We start from the raw sequence: 17195 nt of genomic DNA, 5'->3' as shown, positions 1-17195 counted from the left end.
TGAAACTGCTTCTCTACTAACAAACACAGGAAAGTCACAGAGATTCAGAGTTTTTCAGATAATCAGAGTTTATTAGAGTTTATTAACATGTACTCTCAGTACTGGAACACAGCTCGGGGGCACAGACAAGACTACAGGAGATACACAGTGAGTATCAGGTTATTATCCTCATGTAAAGTCTTCCTGCAGCTTTCAGGACTCGTCAGGCTGGAGTGGAGACCAACTGTCATCAGAAAAGTAATTTATGCAAAGAAGAAGCACAGTCAAATTAAAGTGGACAATCTGGCATTTCAGTGGTTTTCCATTGAATTTCTTGACTGTAGTTTTATTCCATTTATCCAAGTGATAGATTCATCATACTAATTTTTCCATTGATGAAAAACTTTTTTTTTACTTTGAAAGTCAGGTTCCTGTCTCTGTCGGTCTAGCTTGACGCTGGTGAAACGGCTGTTCGTGTGTGGAAACATGTACTGAATGAAGTTACTGTGTGGTTGAAACTGCTGTGCTTTGTGATTTGAACATGTAGATATGTCGAAGTCTTCACATCAGGAGGAGTTCACTATGATCCTTTTTCACATGCTTTATCAGCACATGTTGTTTTTCTCTGTGCTGAGAGTTCATATTCAATGTTTATTGATCCCTGTTGCTGAAGAATTTTGTTATACATTCGTTTCACTATTTCACTGTTGTACTCCAACATGTTTGATGTGAGTTTATTGTTCAGGAGAGACAAAACAGTCAGTCACATAAAATGTTATTTACAACTCCACTGTAAGCACAGATAAGTTGAATTTACTGTAACATTTCAAGGAAACCGGTTCCCTTAAAAAAATAAGTAAGTGTAATGAAAATCTGAATTGCCAAATTATTCAGCTAGTATTTTAAAGTTTTATGCACTAGATACAATTAAAAAATATTTAAAAGCATTTGTAATATCAATTGCTTTGCCAAATTACTCTACTTAGTATACTTAAAGTGAGTAAAATTATCTATCTGTCTATTGTTAAACTAGAACATTTAACTTAAGAAAATCTAAAAAGCGAATGACATAAATTCTTTAATCAGTTTTATTAATTATGTAGATGTTATATGTGGAAAAATACAACTGATATCAAGAGATCACGTATTGACTTAAAGGTCTTTTGTCTAATTTTGTAAGTAATTAATGGCTAATTTGCATATCAATATGACAATTGTGATGATGTTATTAGACACAAATTTGAAATTTGAAAAAGTGTATTTACTTGACACTAAAGGTACCCTAAAGGTACCCTAAAGGTACCCTTTAGTGTCTGTGAGATGCCCTTGGTGTGTCTTTATGAGACACTCCTGGGGCCTCTTCTACAGACCAAGTGTCTGTACGAGCTACGTTTGTGTTAAAGGCGTTGAAAGCCCCCCAAAGCCCCCTTCCCTTACCATAATAGTACCTAAACCTAAGTCACTGACTTTATGCATGTCGACCGGCTAACCCTAGCTGCTAGCCTCCTTTGTGTTGCCAGCAAACAGTGACGTTTCATACATACCTTTAAGTCAAATAATTACACTTCACCAACAAAGACCAAACTTGTGAAGATGTAGATTTAAATGGTTTACTGCTTATGATGGAGTTGAGATGAGATTATATGGAAGGGACGGATTCAGTGCCTGGATGGTGGGCTGAGGGATGGGGGAGAGGGTCAAGGGATGAGAGGATGAGGGGAGGCGAGCGGACACCCCCGATTCCTGTAAGCAGACAAAGAGAGAGAAGGGAGCAGGAGGAGAGAGAAAGGAAAAGAAAGGGATTTGGGTGGGAGGGATGAAAAAGCTGAGTAAAGGGGAGGTGAATGGAAAAGGTATGCTTAAGTACTTGGTATGCGGAAATTGGAATATAATATCATATATATATATATATCATATATATATGATATTAATATATAATAATATATGAAAGCGTCAGTTATGACAGACTGAGATGAGAACACGTTGGTAGGCTACATTAGCCTGTATGGCCATGATATATTGACTTAACTAAACTTCAGCCCTTTATTTAATCTGTAGTTTAGTTGGTTTAACTAAAATAAATAAAGCAAATTGTTTTCCATTTATATCAAGTAGAATTTAATGTCCTGCCAAAAATATTGAATAATCTAAATGGCTCTATTTATAGCTCTTTGATTCATTCACACACTCTCACACACTGATGCAGCGAGATGCAGGTGCTGGAGCAGTTTGGGTTCAGACATGGACAGGAGGATGTGGGCTTCGAACCACCGACCTGCTCTACCTCCAGAACCTCAGCCCTGTGTGTTATCATCTATCTGTTTGCTGATGTGCAGTGTGAATGTTGTCGATGTGCCAAAGGCAAACAGGGAATTAGGAGAAAATGAACCATGAAGTGTAAACTACACAGAACAGTAAGGTTTGTGATCTGACTGCAGGTGGTGGAGGGCGAGACTCCTCTTCCTCTGGGCTCAACGTGTCGCAGGAAGCGTCTCCACTCTGCAGGTGAGGATGAAGAGGAGTCCAGAAGCTGTGCCTCACGGCCGAACCCTGAGGGCTCGCTGTCGGCCAGCGAACTGAGCCGTTACGGCGAACCGGAGGAGGAGGAGCTGCAGAGACTGTGTCAGCGCTGCCACATCATGGCGTCACAGCTGAACAGACAAGCGGCTGCTCTGGCCGACAGCACGGCTCTGAAGGTCAGGACACAACAACACAACATTTAAAGTCACAACGAATAGGGGCCAAAGGGGTAAGCCAGAGTTGGAACAGTGAAGCCAACCAAAGCCTACAGGGAAGGCTCCACTCTGTGAATCTAAAAAAACTATTAGTCCATCAGTGACGCTGCGTTGGTGTTTGACAGGTGAGCCTCATAGGTATACTGTCTATGCTGGGGCCACATTCAAACAAGGCAACCAATGGGATAGAGGTTAAGTCAGTTTGATTGGTTGGTAGGAGCAGAGCGGCGGGGCGGGACCAAATACTTCAGAGCTCATGAGAGTAGCTACACTGAAATGTCAAACAAATCAATCAAGTCAAAGTTAAAGGTCAGGAGGTGAACACTGACGTGGGTCTGCCAACATTTTAGTTCATAGTGGATCCAGATTTGATCTGATAGATTTGTAAGGATTATGGATTTTGTATATTTCTGCTTTCACGTTGGGTCGAGGACAGAAAAGTCCTGGATGAATCTTCGCTTCCTGTCCTGTCGCTGTTGTCAGTGATGTGTGAAGGCTTCGCTTCAGAAGCGGACAGAGAAGATAGTTTGATGCTGAACTCCTCTGTCAGGTTTTTATAGTGAAGCGTGAACATGAGAGCAGCTCTGCTGGGCGAGAGAGCTCCACTTTCTATGCTGTTAACTCTCTCTCTCTGGTTTGATCTGATTTGTTGGATGATCTGACTTCGCTGCTTCTCTCTCTTTATCTCACTCTTTCTTGCTCGCTCGCCCACTCAGTTGGTCAGTCAGTCACACACACTGTTACGCCTCACCCATAAGCAGCTCTACGGGGTGAACAGCACTCCAACACCGACCCAAACCAACCACAGAAAAAGACCTTTGAAACAACCAAAACTGTGGGATTTATTAACATAAAGAGAAACAACCAAGAAAACAAATCAAGAAGACCAAAAGAATAAATTCAAAACACAGAATCCAGCCTGAGAGGCAGCGAGACCAGCAGTTCTTTCTGACGCTGGCTCAGGAGCTTATAAGGACCTGGTTTCCAGGCCAGGTGGACCTCATGTAACCAGAGGACAGAAGAGGAAAAGGGACAAACAGCACAGGAAAATACTTACAGCCAAAACACACACACAATGTTTGCTGTATAAGGTTGCAGATTTGATTCCAGGTTGAAAGCTCTGATATTGCTGTGGACAAGATGCCATAACTTTTCAATATAGAGAACCGTTTTCTATATTAGGCGGAACAATCAGAGCGTTTCAGCCACGTTATACGAGTCGTATTGAAGGTACCGAGGTCACCGGAGCAGGAAGTGGAGGCCCCGCTGCAGTAAAAGCCCAGAGGAGCTGCTCGGTCAGCAGAAAGGCGACTCCGTCAGCAGGAGCTTTATGAGCTCGTCACCGTGACGGATGATTGGTCCGACAGGAAGTGCTGAGTGTCAGATTCTGATTATTATCACGGCTCATATTTCAGAGCTCTGTCAGGTTTTACAGCCGAGAGAATAACTTCACAGGTTTTCAGCTGGTTTCAACAAATCAGAGTTTCAGCTACACTGTAGAACCGACTGTCATCAGAGGAAGGCGGTTGTTTTTTTGATGGCTGCTTCGGTTTCACGGCGGTGGTGTTTGGATGTTGAGACATGCTAGCTCCTGATTGGTCCTTTGGTCCAGACTGAAACGTTTCAGCAGCTGTTGATGGATTGTGATGAAACCTGGTTCAGACCTTGATGTTCCCCTCAGGATGAAACGTAAGAACTTTGGTGATTCTCTGACTTTTTAACCAATGCCGTCATCAGGTCAACATAAGTAAGTTTGTAGTGTATCACAAATCACAAATGGGCGTGTTGGAGGCTGTGACAATCATGACCAATCACATCACACACTGACGTCATGCTGAAAACATCCTGGACCCTAAACACACCAACTTGTCTTTGTGCTGCTTTAAAACTTGAACTACATGCAGTTTAACTCACTTACTGTTTTAAGAAGAGCAGTGTCGTCCTGCTGGAGATAAACGGTGCTCCCGGTCTTCAGGCCGAAGCCCCAGATCTGTTTAAAACAATGAGGCCAGCGGCGCACTGAGACTAATGAGCTGCTCACTGCAGGACCGACGACCAGCAACATCATTCAGCCGGCTGAAACACAGGAAACAACACGTGACCGCTCTTTAAAGCCTTAAAGCCTGTTCAGAAAATAACTGATAACAGATTCCAGACCAGGACGCACCAATCAGATCTCAAAGAACTGGTGCAGCTGATGCATCAGGTCATATTTTATACTTATAAAAACCCATGAGCTGAATGTTTTATCCAGAAAGCACTAAAGGGTTCACACACTTCAGTCTGTCAGATGGTTTCTGTGGTTCAGGAGTCAGTTTGTTAGAGGAAGAGATCACATGATCAGCTCGCCTGCTGCAGCAGGAGGCTGCTTCAGTCAGAAACAGTGTTTCCCAACCAGCCCTGGAAACAACAGAATAACCAAGACAAACAGATCAAATATGAGTCAGCTGTAACACCTGAACACTGCTGCGAGCACCGAGTTTTACTTCCTGCTCCGTCGCTTCCACGAGTCGACGCGGCTTCCTTCTGCAGGGAGACTGTTGAGTCTGTTGAGACTGTTCATTTTGTGTTTGTGTCAAACATTTCTTTAAGAACATGACTTTAGATATTTACAAAAAATTGCAGATTGCAAATTATAATATTTTATGAAAAGATTGATATTCATTGTAAAGAAAAGCCTGTATATTTGAACCTCTGAAAAATATTACGTTCACAAATACATGTTACATTATATTAAAGAATTATATGATCTGAAGGATTTAAAACAGAATTTATAAAGACTGGACTGTTTTTCTTTGATGTCTTTGTTGCTTGTACGTGATCCCCGTGTTTCTAGTTGTGCCATGTTCTATTCTGTCGTTTACTGTAGCCTATTTCGTATGAGATGAATAAGATTCAATAAAGTTTTTCTATTCTAGGATTCAATAAAAACAGCAGCTGTATTGTGTATCAGAGCATTTTTTATTAAACACAGTATAATCTTTGGGCTACGTTGTAAACCTGTGAATGGTGATATGAAATCCTCCATGTTAACCGGTGAAGTCACAGAACTCACATTTGCAGCAAAGAGTGTTACACGCCTGCAACAAGCCAGCATCGGCGCTCGCTCGGCACCGGAGGGTTTAACAACCCACTAGCACTCCGCCCTTAGTGGTTTCGGATGGCGCTCAATGTGGCGGATCCTCCGCATGAACGCGCAAACGGAGTGGAAGTATGTAGAGAGAGGGAGGAGCAAGCGGCTTCAGAAAGGCCCTCTCATCAACGTTAGCTAGCTAGCTTAATGTTGCCTTTTTAAAATGTCTGCCAGCTACTGGATTAAACAGTGCAAAATATTTGTGTCCACCCAAAGTGATTCACAACTATAGTCCATCTAGTTATAGTCCAGTCCATAAAAAGTTGTTTCTTTTCTCTTTTTGTGTCTATAGTAACCCCCAGGTTGAGAACCACTGCTTTAGATTGTTAAAAGCAAAGAAGGAAGTCGAGGAGAGAAATGCATCATGGTTAATGAGGCGGAAACGTCTGTAAAGTATATTTAAGTATCCGCTGAATAATGAGGCATTTCTGTTTCTTTGTCACGGCGGCGTTAAACTCATGTTTTGACAGTAGAAGAAGAAATGTTGAATTAAGATCCCGTCTTCACAAACAGAGCAGAGGACTGTGGGACTGATCTCTGTGGTTACGCTGATCTATGGAAGTATTTATACTCAGACTGTGTCTGAGCTTCAGTGTCACTTTTCATTTCTCTGCTCTGAGACGAACTCTGATTAATCTGCCAGTTTTAATTACAGCACGAGAACAGGAAGTTCGTCCTGTCTGTGCGTTTAAAGGGTAAAAAGCTTCATCGCTCTGCAGCAAATATCATCAATCACTGAATGAACTCAAACACGTCGCTGTGATCTGAGAGAGTAACCAGCTGTGCAGAGGTCACAGGTCACTTAGATCAAGTCAGTCCTGCGTAGTCAACAACCAAAAGCAGGAAACTTTCTGTGACAGAAAAACCTTCTGAAATGATTCACAAAGTGGTTTTTTGATGAAAATAAAGCAAATTTCCTAAGCAACAGTTCCAGAAATGCATCTGTTAACTGAACTTTGCAGATTTCGATTGATACAATCGATGATGTATTATTTTAAACCTTTGTACGAAGTTTTGAATGCAGAACTTCTAACAGAGTATTTGTACACTGAGGTATTAGTACTTTTACTGCAGTACCAGAGGAGATTGTGGGTTTTCGGGATCAGTCGTCTCCTCCGAGCTCCACACTCCTCCGTCAGCACACATCACCTTCAACGTGGCCGCCGGCCGAGTCCAGAGCCGGAGTCGGTCCTCGCTACGCTAACGAGCATCACGGGAGTCCGGCCTCTGTTCCGGCGCTCCGAGCCCGGAGGGCTGAAGGAGGAGCGTCACAGCGAGGAGACGACCGAGGAGACGACGGAGGAGTCAGACTGCGATCCGCTGGGTGAAGAGAGAGCTGCACTGACTGCTCTCACTTCACATTAAGATATGTTAGATAACGTTCATTCAGACACCTTTCCTCCTCCTCCTGCTCCTCCTGCTCCTCCTGCTCCTGCTCCTCCTGCTCCTCCTCCTGCTCCTCCTCCTGCTGCTCCTCCTGCTCCTGCTCCGCACTGACTGCTCTCACTTCACATTAAGATATGTTAGATAACGTTCATTCAGCCACCTTTCCTCCTCCTGCTCCTCCTCCTGCTCCTCCTGCTCCTGCTCCTCCTGCTCCTCTCTGTTTGGACCAAACATCAGAGATAAAGTGGGAGCATCGTGTTTAATAAAGAGACTCTTTACATTAAAGACTTTCTGACCCCGGGTCTGTTGCCGCAGCAGGGATCTGGACTTCTTCCTCCTCCTCCTGCTCCTCCTCCTCCTGCTCCTGCTCCTCCTCCTGCTCCTCCTCCTGCTCCTCTCTGTTTGGACCAAACATCAGAGATAAAGTGGGAGCATCGTGTTTAAAGAGACTCTTTACATTAAAGACTTTCTGACCCCGGGTCTGTTGCTGCAGCAGGGATCTGGACTTCTTCCCTCTCTTTAATCTTCGTATTGATTTGCCTTCAGTCTGTTGTTGGCAGCGAGGCGGGGGCCGGTGCCGGGGCCCCGGAGACAGATTCACCGCAGCGAGGAGCCTCAGAGGACGCTGAACAGATAAGTCCGTTTCACCTGCAGCCGCTCGGCTTCACTTCAGACCTGCAGGACGCCGCGTGTTCCCAGGTCACGTGACTCTGTGAAAGGAGGCGTCTCAGAGACCGGGACAGGGTTTCTGTCCGGCTAATTCAGTGTCATCGGTCACATTTATGAAGAGATCTTCATCGTGCTGCTTCAGAACCACGTTCTCGCTGATCAGACCTCTGCTCGTCTCTTTTGAATGCACTGGTTACCCTTCAGTGGTGTTGTGGTCAAGACCAAGACCAAGACCAAGACCAGTTCCCCACATGACATGACACACAGTGAAATGTGATCAGAGGTGCGTCTCAAACTGATGTGAAAGATCCACATTCCCATTAAAACACTAAGAGCTGAATTCTTTATTGTTGTTGGAACATGTAGATATGATGTTTTAATGTTTATGGAAATATAGATTAAACTGAAAGACAGAAAGCAGAAGCACAGACACAAAAACACACGCAGAATATAAAATACTTTAATGCCTCTGACTCCATGAAAGTCTTTAAACACGTTTCTTCATTCTGCTGAAGGTGATTCAGGCGGCTTACAAACATTTTGCTGTTGAAACTAACAGAATCTCAATTTCTAGGAGACGCTGCCGTCTTCACAACCAACCAGCAGGTGGCGCACCGACTTTATAATTCACAACATCTAAAAGGACCTGAACCTGTTGGATTTTCTGCTGGAAACAAACAAAGGTTCTCAGGTCTAATAAAATAAAACTTCCCAGCAGCCCCGGTGATTAATGAGATAATTAGAGCCGAGGGAGGCGGAGTTCACTTCGTCCCTTCAGCAACATCAAACACTCTTTAAAAGAGTAATCAGCGTTCAGAACTCTCATATCCAGAGAGGAGAACCAGCGCGTTGATTAATGACAGAGTCCAGTTTCTGCAGAATGAAAAGAATGTTGGTTATTTCTTGAGTCGTGCAGCCTGAAGACAGATGCACTCACTTCATCAGGACAAACTGAGGAAGAGAAAATCTGTGGATTTACTGAGTGTCAAAATGTGCAAAGGTGAGTTCCAGGCTGAGAGTCTCTGAGCGAGCAGGCAGAAGACTCTGCAGGACCAAGACCCGAGACCAGAACCAGCACAGGAATCAGGAGCCGAGCAGACAAATCAAAAGCAAACGTGACCCGTACGAGACATGTGTCTTATCCACTGCTCCATCACCACCTCCTGACGTACCGAACACACATCCAGTAAGACCCAGAGGAAACACGGGGTGACCCGACCAGAGACAAGACCACATACACAGGAAGTAAAACCAGACCAGGACACCAGGGGCAGCTAACTACAAAGTAAAACCGCAAACTTGAAACACAGACCAACCTCTCCTAAGAGAGCTAGAGTCTCCTCGCTGTCCTCGCTGTCCTCGCTGTCCTCGCTGTCCTCGCCGTCTGCGTCCTCAGAGTCGGTCAAACCTGATGGTTACAGAGTTATTTCAGCCTGTGAGGAGCTGCAGGATCTTCATCACTGATGCCGCCGTCGGCTGAGGTCGGCCTGATCCCTGACTCTATGAACCTGAACCTGCCGGGACCTCTGAGACCTGATCAGGACTAACGCTTTGATTCAGAGTCAGATCAGATGCTCAGCATGTTTCCACCTCAAAGAAAGAAACATTTGTCATTTTAAACTCACAGGAAACAGGAAACGCTAACGTCGTCCTGATCCAACGCCACGCTCCTTCATCAGTCTTCATCCACCAGCCAGCAGAGGTCGCCCACAGCTGCATGCTAACAACACGCTAACAGCTGCTGCCACGCCTCGCTGTCACCGCCGCTGACAAGGAAGATTTAAAGAGTGAAGAAGAGCGAGGCAGACTGCAGCTCTGCTCTCAGTCAGTGTTCAGGACTTTAAACCCAAAGGACCGGCACACTCTGGAACTCTGGGACCCTGGGAGCTGTCGGGACTCTGGGAGCTGGACTCTGGGAGCTCTCTGGACTCTGGGAGCTGGACTCTGGGAGCTGGACTTTTTAAACTGAAGCCTTGTGTTCCCAGATGATCAGGTCTTCAGTCTGCTCCTCTTTATTCCTCAAACGTTTGTTTCCACTTTATTTACATTCAGTCATGTGACTCGTGTCAGAGGCAACAGCAGAAGCAGCTGGAAACAGCTGGTGACGCCTTTTTCAAAGACTTTATCTTAAAAGCAAATCGGGGCGATGAAAGTTTGGAGCGACTCGACACCAGAACTCACTGGATCTGTTCGGTAGTTTCAGAGACTTCTTCATTCCAAAGCGCAACATGTTCATTTCCTTTCTGTCGTAGTTGTGATGAGATGTTCTGACGTCTAGAACTCTAAGTGGCTGTTTGACCTCCGGCCAGCTGCTCTGCAGAAAGACAGAGGTCAAAGGTCAAACCGAGGGCGCAGCTGCAGAGAGACCTGTCTGCTTCAGCTTCTGGCTTCACCCTGAAACTGACCTCAGTGCAGTTTAACACTCTGGGCTGTGCACTGCTGACGGTCTGAGCAGGATCTCCACCTGTACGAGTCCTGAAGAGACGACACAGAGAGGGCAGACTTTAACCCCGCCCTCCAGCCGATTGGCTGTAAAGCATCCCAGCACATACGTGAAGTCATCCGACGCCGACACCTGTGGTGGATCTGACCTCTGACCTCAGCTCCCCACGGACCGGACTGTAAATCTGCTGCAGACTCTGCTGACGGCTTTATGTCCTGCTGCTGCTGCCGTAGAGGAGCGAGAGAGAGAGTTTGTAAAGGAGAGAGTCTGTGTGGGCGACAGTGAGCAGCAGCTGGGTCGTAAAGTCTGTTCTCAGCAAAACTTCCACAAGTCTTTTCTCTTTGTTGCTGCAGGAAAAGTTCTTTCATGGAAAACTCCCCGGTTTATGACGTGTGTGCTGATTCCTCCTGCTCGCAGCGAGTGAAGCGTTAAAGATGCAGGACAGCTGCTCGGTGAAGCTGTCTGTGTGATAAAACCTGGCGTCCTCACTAACTGTCTCCGGGTGGTTCAGTAGAGACGCCTGAACAACAGAAGAACAACATTTACACACTCAGACACACAGAACCAACCTACTGCTTTTTACTGTCAAATGTCCTCTTTGTGTTTCCGTCCGTCTGCAGAGGACACCATGATGTAGCATTAAAATAAAGTTCATGAATCTGTTTCCTTCTGTTTGTCTTGGTTCTTCTGCTGTTACTGTTTCTCTGCTGTATCAAAGAAACATATTTAAATCTTCTATCATGACTATTTGTCCAATAACACAGATAATAAAATGAACGCGTTCAAGAATCAGCAGCTGAATCTGTTTCCTTCAACATTTTTAATGATCTCATTAGAAAACTTTTACTCTCACGTGAGATTTTAAACGGCCTTTTTGGAAAAGGAGGTAATGGAAACACTTTTGCTGAAGTAGTTTTGACTCTCATGACTGACGCTGAGCTGTTTCTTCGTCTCCGGACAGCATGAAACATGAAAGAGCAAAGAGAAACACGTTCCTGAGGACGTCTCTCCATGTTCCTCACAGTCATCATCATCAGTTTTGTTTACTGTTTGCAGCCTTGAGTAACGTTAACTTCTGACAAACTACACTTTGTGTCGCCGAACAGCTGACAGAAACGCCTGATTCATGATTTTGCAACTTTTCAAAAGTTTGCTTAAACTTTGCTTGACAGTTAGATGGAAACAAAGTGTTTGTTGTTTATCTGTCCGGCTGCAGCTTCCTGTTCTGGTCCATCTCAGCGCTCTCATGGCGTCGTTTAAAAAGCTGCCGTCTCAGTTCTTCTTTAACGCCGCAGCACTGACAGGAAGTTATTCATGTTTGAGGAGAGGAAGACGATGAATTCCAGCTCTAACCTTAAAAACCCTCTCCCCCCTTCTCTCCTCAGGACCCGGCTTACGCCTCCTTCCTCTTCGATAAGCTGCAGCGCCTCCAGTGGCCTCGTCGTGGCCGCCATGCTTCAGTGGACGCTCGCTGTGATGTCTGCGGCGCCGCCTTCCACCATCTGAGACGCCTCGCTCTGCGACGCGCTCTGGGCTTCAGCAGGGAGATGACGCCTCGCCCCGCCTCCCAAGGTGTACCACCGCCAACTCCCACCGCCACCCGGCCGGCCTCAGACAGCAGCTGGGGGGGCGAGGAGCTGCCGGTGAAGCAGCAGAGATGGTCGTATGACGAGCAGCAAGGGGGCGTGGCTCCGTGGGGATGGGGCGGAGTTCAGAGCACCTACCTGGGAGGGGGTGGGGCCACGGGGCTGGCCACAGTCACGCCCCTCCCTCTGAACGCACATCACTACCTGGAGGGAGTCTGGAGAGTCTCCTGCTGCAGACCTGAACAGACTACGGTAAGCGGGGAGGGACAAACTGCATGGAAAGGGATTTAAAACACTTTCAGATATAAACAGTAGCAGTGATGTTCAGAGGTTCACAGCTCTGACCTGACGCTAATATTCATCATCTAACTTTAACAGAACAGAAAAGACTGAGTCAACAGGTGGTCGGAGTGGAACCCCGACTTTGAACCAGGACCAGGAGACCAGGGTTCATGTCCCGTGTGAAACACATAAGTCAACAAGAAATATTTTTATTGAAGTTACGCGAGATACGTAAGTTAGCTTACGTGTTAACTGACCTACGTAGTTATTTTAACCCAAACCAGGATCTTTTTCTTAACCAAGTAGTTTTGGTGCCTAAACCAACCAGCGTTTCACGACTTTACTTTAATGTGCCGTTTCAAAATGGCGGTTTCGAATTGCTAGCGTTTTATTTTGAAAGTGTAACTGGACGTTGCATATTTATTGTTGCCAAGCGTTGCTAACTTGACCGCGGAGCCCTAATCTACGGGTGGGCGATATGGCAAAAACATCATGTCACGATTTATTTTCATTTTGGAGGTTCGGGACTGAACACAGCCTCCGAGAGCAGCAGAGGTCAGTTTGATGACAGGGAATACAGGACCGAGTTGGTTTTTTAGCCGGGTTTGAGTCTTTGCACCCCGGGGCGGACTCAGCTAATAAAGGACAGCTAGCAGCACGGCTAACTCAGCTAACTAGCTAAACATACAGTTAGCGGTTTATCAAAAAGTAAATGTATCATCACCAAACTCTTTAAATCACCTCGGTACTGTGTTCCCTGTTGGTCTCTGTGTTCGGTCCCCCTCACGCCGTGTTTACTGGGAGGCTCCTGAGCGCAGTTTTGTTGACCGCCGCTTGGCTCCGGTTGTAGGACGCCGCTATCTGACGTTTTCCCGGCCTGAAAACCTCCAGTGCCTGAGCAGAGGTGTAACGTCAAACACAAAACTCTCCCCTGGTGCTCTGAGCTCCCAGTCCGGGCTGATTCTGATGACCACTTGGCTAATTATATAACAGCAGCTAGTAGCCGCGGTAACTTTAGCAACAAGTGACACTTTCTGTTCGTCAGCAACCTCCATAAATCCCAGAGAGTCGAGGCAGAGCAGCCGGAGGACACGGGGAACTTTAATGTTCACTTTATGAGGCCCAACAGTTACTGTGTTGCCTTTGTAGACAGCAGCAGATCAATGAGCCGTGATTACAGAAGCAAATCTAACCTGAGGTCGGTGCAGGGGGGGTTATTGATCAGATGCCTGCAGACGTCACACCACAGGAGGAGGTGACAGGATCTTTCTCTACACGGCTGCTCGTTTCTGACTGAAGACGTGTTTTAACACGTCTAACAGTTATCTGCTGCGAACAATAATCTGTGTCTGAGAATCTTTTCAACAAAACGTGTTGTTAAAAAGTAAAATCAGGGGCAGCTGGTACTCGAGTCTCCTCCAAGAGGCTTCTTCAGTTCTGACAGAGAGTCCTGGCTATTTGACCCCTGTGGGCTCGTTATGAAGGCGACACCTCTCGGTTCGTTGGTGCTCCTGGACGTTGTGACGACAGATTTGATCCTTGCTTGGATAACAGCGGCCGAGTCCCGGTGACTCCTTCACCTCCTGCTGTTGTTCAGAGCTGCAGACGATCCGTCTCCTGTCGTCGCTCTGAGAATCCCAGATGACCATCGTGACCTCCAGCTGTTACATAATTCATGAAGCTCAGTGTGGATAGATCACCTGGGCCGCTTTCCTGACACCAGCGACCCGTCCTTACACCCTGACCGCTGTGACATCATTATAAATGGACTGTCGGTAAACCGCACACTGTGACCCCCACCGAGGGCTGACAGGCCGACAGGCACAGAGACCTTAAAACACATCCCTGATTCTGCTTTTGTGAATCTGAAATAAAATTTAATGAACTAAATTAGCTGCAACAACAAAGCTTTACTGAACGCACTGCAAAGCATCGTGGGTAATGGAGTCTTTAGTGACAGATGGACCTTTTAATCTCTACTTATCAAACTTCTTCTTCTTCTTAACTTCTTTAAAGAGGAGACACTTTTACCCTGAAGGTTGACTTGCAGGCAGTGTTACCTTCAGGAAATACTGCATCTATAAAAACTGCCAGTCAAATCCTTTAAGTCCAACTGTGACTTAGACTCACTTTTCCATTTCCCAGAATTCAGCAGTTCAGGTGAAACGAGATTAGGTTCGTGCTTCCTGTGGGTGGCAGCGCTGCAGACTCGTGGTTTTGGTGGAACAGCTGTTAATGTGGGATGAGTGCAGCCGGTAAACCCTCCAACCGCTGCAGGAAGCCGCGTCTTCATTCTCCACCTCATTAATCCCCTCAGCACATGGAGAGAAACCACAACCTCTTCAGTCGCCTCTGATCCTCTCGAGAACTGAAACAGAAACCTGCAGTGAGCCGGGGAAGCTTTCAGAGTTTCAGCTCTACAAACACACAACAGATCGTCCTCACCGGAATCACCGAGGGAATCTAGATAAAGAGAGGCCGAACAGAGCTCTGAGGAAACACACACTGAAGATTATTTGATTTATGATCATTGTTTTGGATGTTAGCAGTTATTATGTGTAGTAATGTCAGTATATCTAAGTATCTGCGTTTATGTTGGACGGTAAATGACAAGAAATGAAAGTAAAGAAATGCCAAAGATGTAGCGTGTATAGACATAGATATAGATGTGTACATGATTCCAGTCAGAGAAGGTGAATATGTCGTGTTAGATGCTGTGAAATCGTCGTCATGTGTTTCACTCGTTTCTTCCCCTTTAGAGGAGCTGTAGGTGCAAGATTGCAAAATGTATCTGCAGACACAGAAACTGATCCAGGACCAGGAACAGGTGGCACTAAGCTCATTACTCTGCCAGCAGCCAAGAGGGAGACACAAGCTGCAGTTTGGCATGAACCTAAAGAGCTGACTCACAGAGCGGCCAACACCAACCACACAAGCTGACACCAAACGAACTGCAGCGAAACAACCTGAACTCATCTGGATGCAACAGACCCAACCAGACGAAGCTAAATGGAATCAGGCCAAAAGGCCGCATACCAGATATATAACTATAAACCAAAAACATTAACCAAGCTGCACTAAACTAAACAAACGACCCACCCAGCTGTTTGTTGCTGCAGTCAGAAACCAAACCGAAACTCTTCCTGTTACTGGACTCAGACAGCATGAACCAAACCGGTCGCTGCGCCGCTCTGGCTTGTGTTCTGGCGGCGGGCTCGTCCTGCCGGCAGCTCTCTGTGTAATCCTGTTAGCTGGCAGAGCGTGTCCCGGGCAAACAGCTGAATAATGGACTCCCCGTTTGCCGCTTCCTGTTACCAAGGTAATCCACCGTAACCAGGCCAGATCTCAGCCCAGAGAAAAAAAAACTGTTAAAAAGAAGAGAGAGCATTGGAATCGGCCTGCGTCCTGACAGAACGAGGACAGAGCCGCTCTGAAGGATGCAGTTAATAAACTAATGATCCTACCGTTTGTGTCGCTGCAGCGCTCTGACACTGATGTAGAAAAACAGCTTGTTACATAGAATCCTGCAGGTGTACAATAAAACATTACAAACTCTTTATTAGATTCTGACTTTAGCAGAACAGCAGGTCCTCTGTGCCGTCCGGTCATTAGCTTGCCCAGAGGGATTAGCCATTAGCTTCAGCGAGCCAGCAGAAAGCCTTCAGTTCTTGACTCAGCAGCCATTTTGTGATGAAGCAGAAAGGGAAGTTTGGATGGTAGCGAGGCGGCTAATGACCGAGCTAATTAGTTAATAACTTCCTCCTCCGTGTTGTCCTCTGGGATCTGCCCGGCCTCGTCCCTGTTAGAGGACAGTTCCTAGCAAAGCGTAAATATATAAACATTAACTGAACGTCACCGTACAGAAACCAGAGGAGTCGATCCTTCTAAAGGTGGAATCCAGACACAAAAGGTGGATTCTTTCTCTTCTGAAGGATCGCTAGCAGTTTCCCTCTACTTCCAATCTGTGTGCTAAGCTAAGCTATAGCTGTGCTGGCCGATCTACATGTTGGACTCTTCCTATAAAACTACATTTCCCAGACTCCTCTAGACAGAACAGCAAAATACAGAAAACACATCAGGCAGATCAGAAACTAGCAGACCGAAACATTTTACAATCTGCAGCTGAAATGAATCAGTTTCTGATTCTGGATCAGTTCTGGATTCATTCAGAAACCATGCTAACATGTTTAAACTGATTCACTCCTCTGACTGGCTCTTTCTCCATTTACACAGCAGCTGAGGCTCATGGGTATTGTAGTATTTAAAGAGAAACACTTGGTACTTCTTGGTGGTACCACGTCATCCAGGAGCGTCTTCATTTTGAAGCGGCTCCTTTTCCATTGAAAAGCTCTATACTTCATCATTATTCAGTTATCCAATCCTTTAATCGTCCCCAGTGTCGATCAGCACGACTGGCGGTTTGTCCCAACGCCACTGCGGCCGGCAGATGTCATAATACACAGTTAAGAGTTTGCTATGGCGTGATCCTTGTTTCACTGCGGAGCTTCGACTGTGAGATTGACAGTCGAATCAGGCTCCGCCCATCGAAGCATCGAATCTTCGACTATTCGGTATCAGCCCTGGAGTTTACATTGGGTTAACTAACTCCCGTGTCTCGTCTGTCAGGGTCTGACTTCAGAGGGAGTTTATGAGACCATGAAGTATCCGAGTCCTGACGTTAAACCAGCAGCTCACAGCATCGCCACCCAGACCAGCCACCCGCCGTCTGCTGCAGCCGCCTTCTTCATCAGGTCAGTGAACGCCTTTAAGCAATGTCCGTCATCCATGACAATAATAATACATTTATATTAGGGACGCACCGTTAGGAAAATTCTTGGCCGAAGCCGAAACCGAATATGATGAAAAACTTTCCCAAATATCGAATAAGGTTTTTCACTTTTTTTAAATTAATCAATTTTTTTCCCATTGCATAACTTAAATAGTCAAAATGAGCTTTTTCCTCCATGTTTCCCACAAGATGT

The 17195-nt window shown here is 45.9% G+C and overlaps 1 protein-coding gene across 1 annotated transcript in view; it reads left to right on the top strand.

Annotated features, from left to right (window-relative positions):
- Positions 1–2189: 2189 nt before the first annotated feature.
- The window catches only part of LOC119908584 (kinesin-like protein KIF26A), a 56785-nt gene continuing 41779 nt past the window's right edge, over positions 2190–17195 (top strand). The window contains exons 1-6 of the mRNA XM_038726370.1: positions 2190–2309; positions 2418–2675; positions 6922–7171; positions 10223–10347; positions 11731–12183; positions 16840–16964. Coding sequence (XP_038582298.1) covers positions 2190–2309; positions 2418–2675; positions 6922–7171; positions 10223–10347; positions 11731–12183; positions 16840–16964 — 1331 coding nt within the window. The remainder of the gene's footprint in view (positions 2310–2417; positions 2676–6921; positions 7172–10222; positions 10348–11730; positions 12184–16839; positions 16965–17195) is intronic.

The sequence above is a fragment of the Micropterus salmoides genome, unplaced genomic scaffold, assembly GCF_014851395.1.
Source record: "Micropterus salmoides isolate LMB-PRFRI ecotype aquatic unplaced genomic scaffold, ASM1485139v1 Ms_hic_scaffold_18, whole genome shotgun sequence".
Lineage (NCBI taxonomy): Eukaryota > Metazoa > Chordata > Actinopteri > Centrarchiformes > Centrarchidae > Micropterus > Micropterus salmoides.
This window is presented reverse-complemented; position numbering and strand designations above follow the sequence as displayed.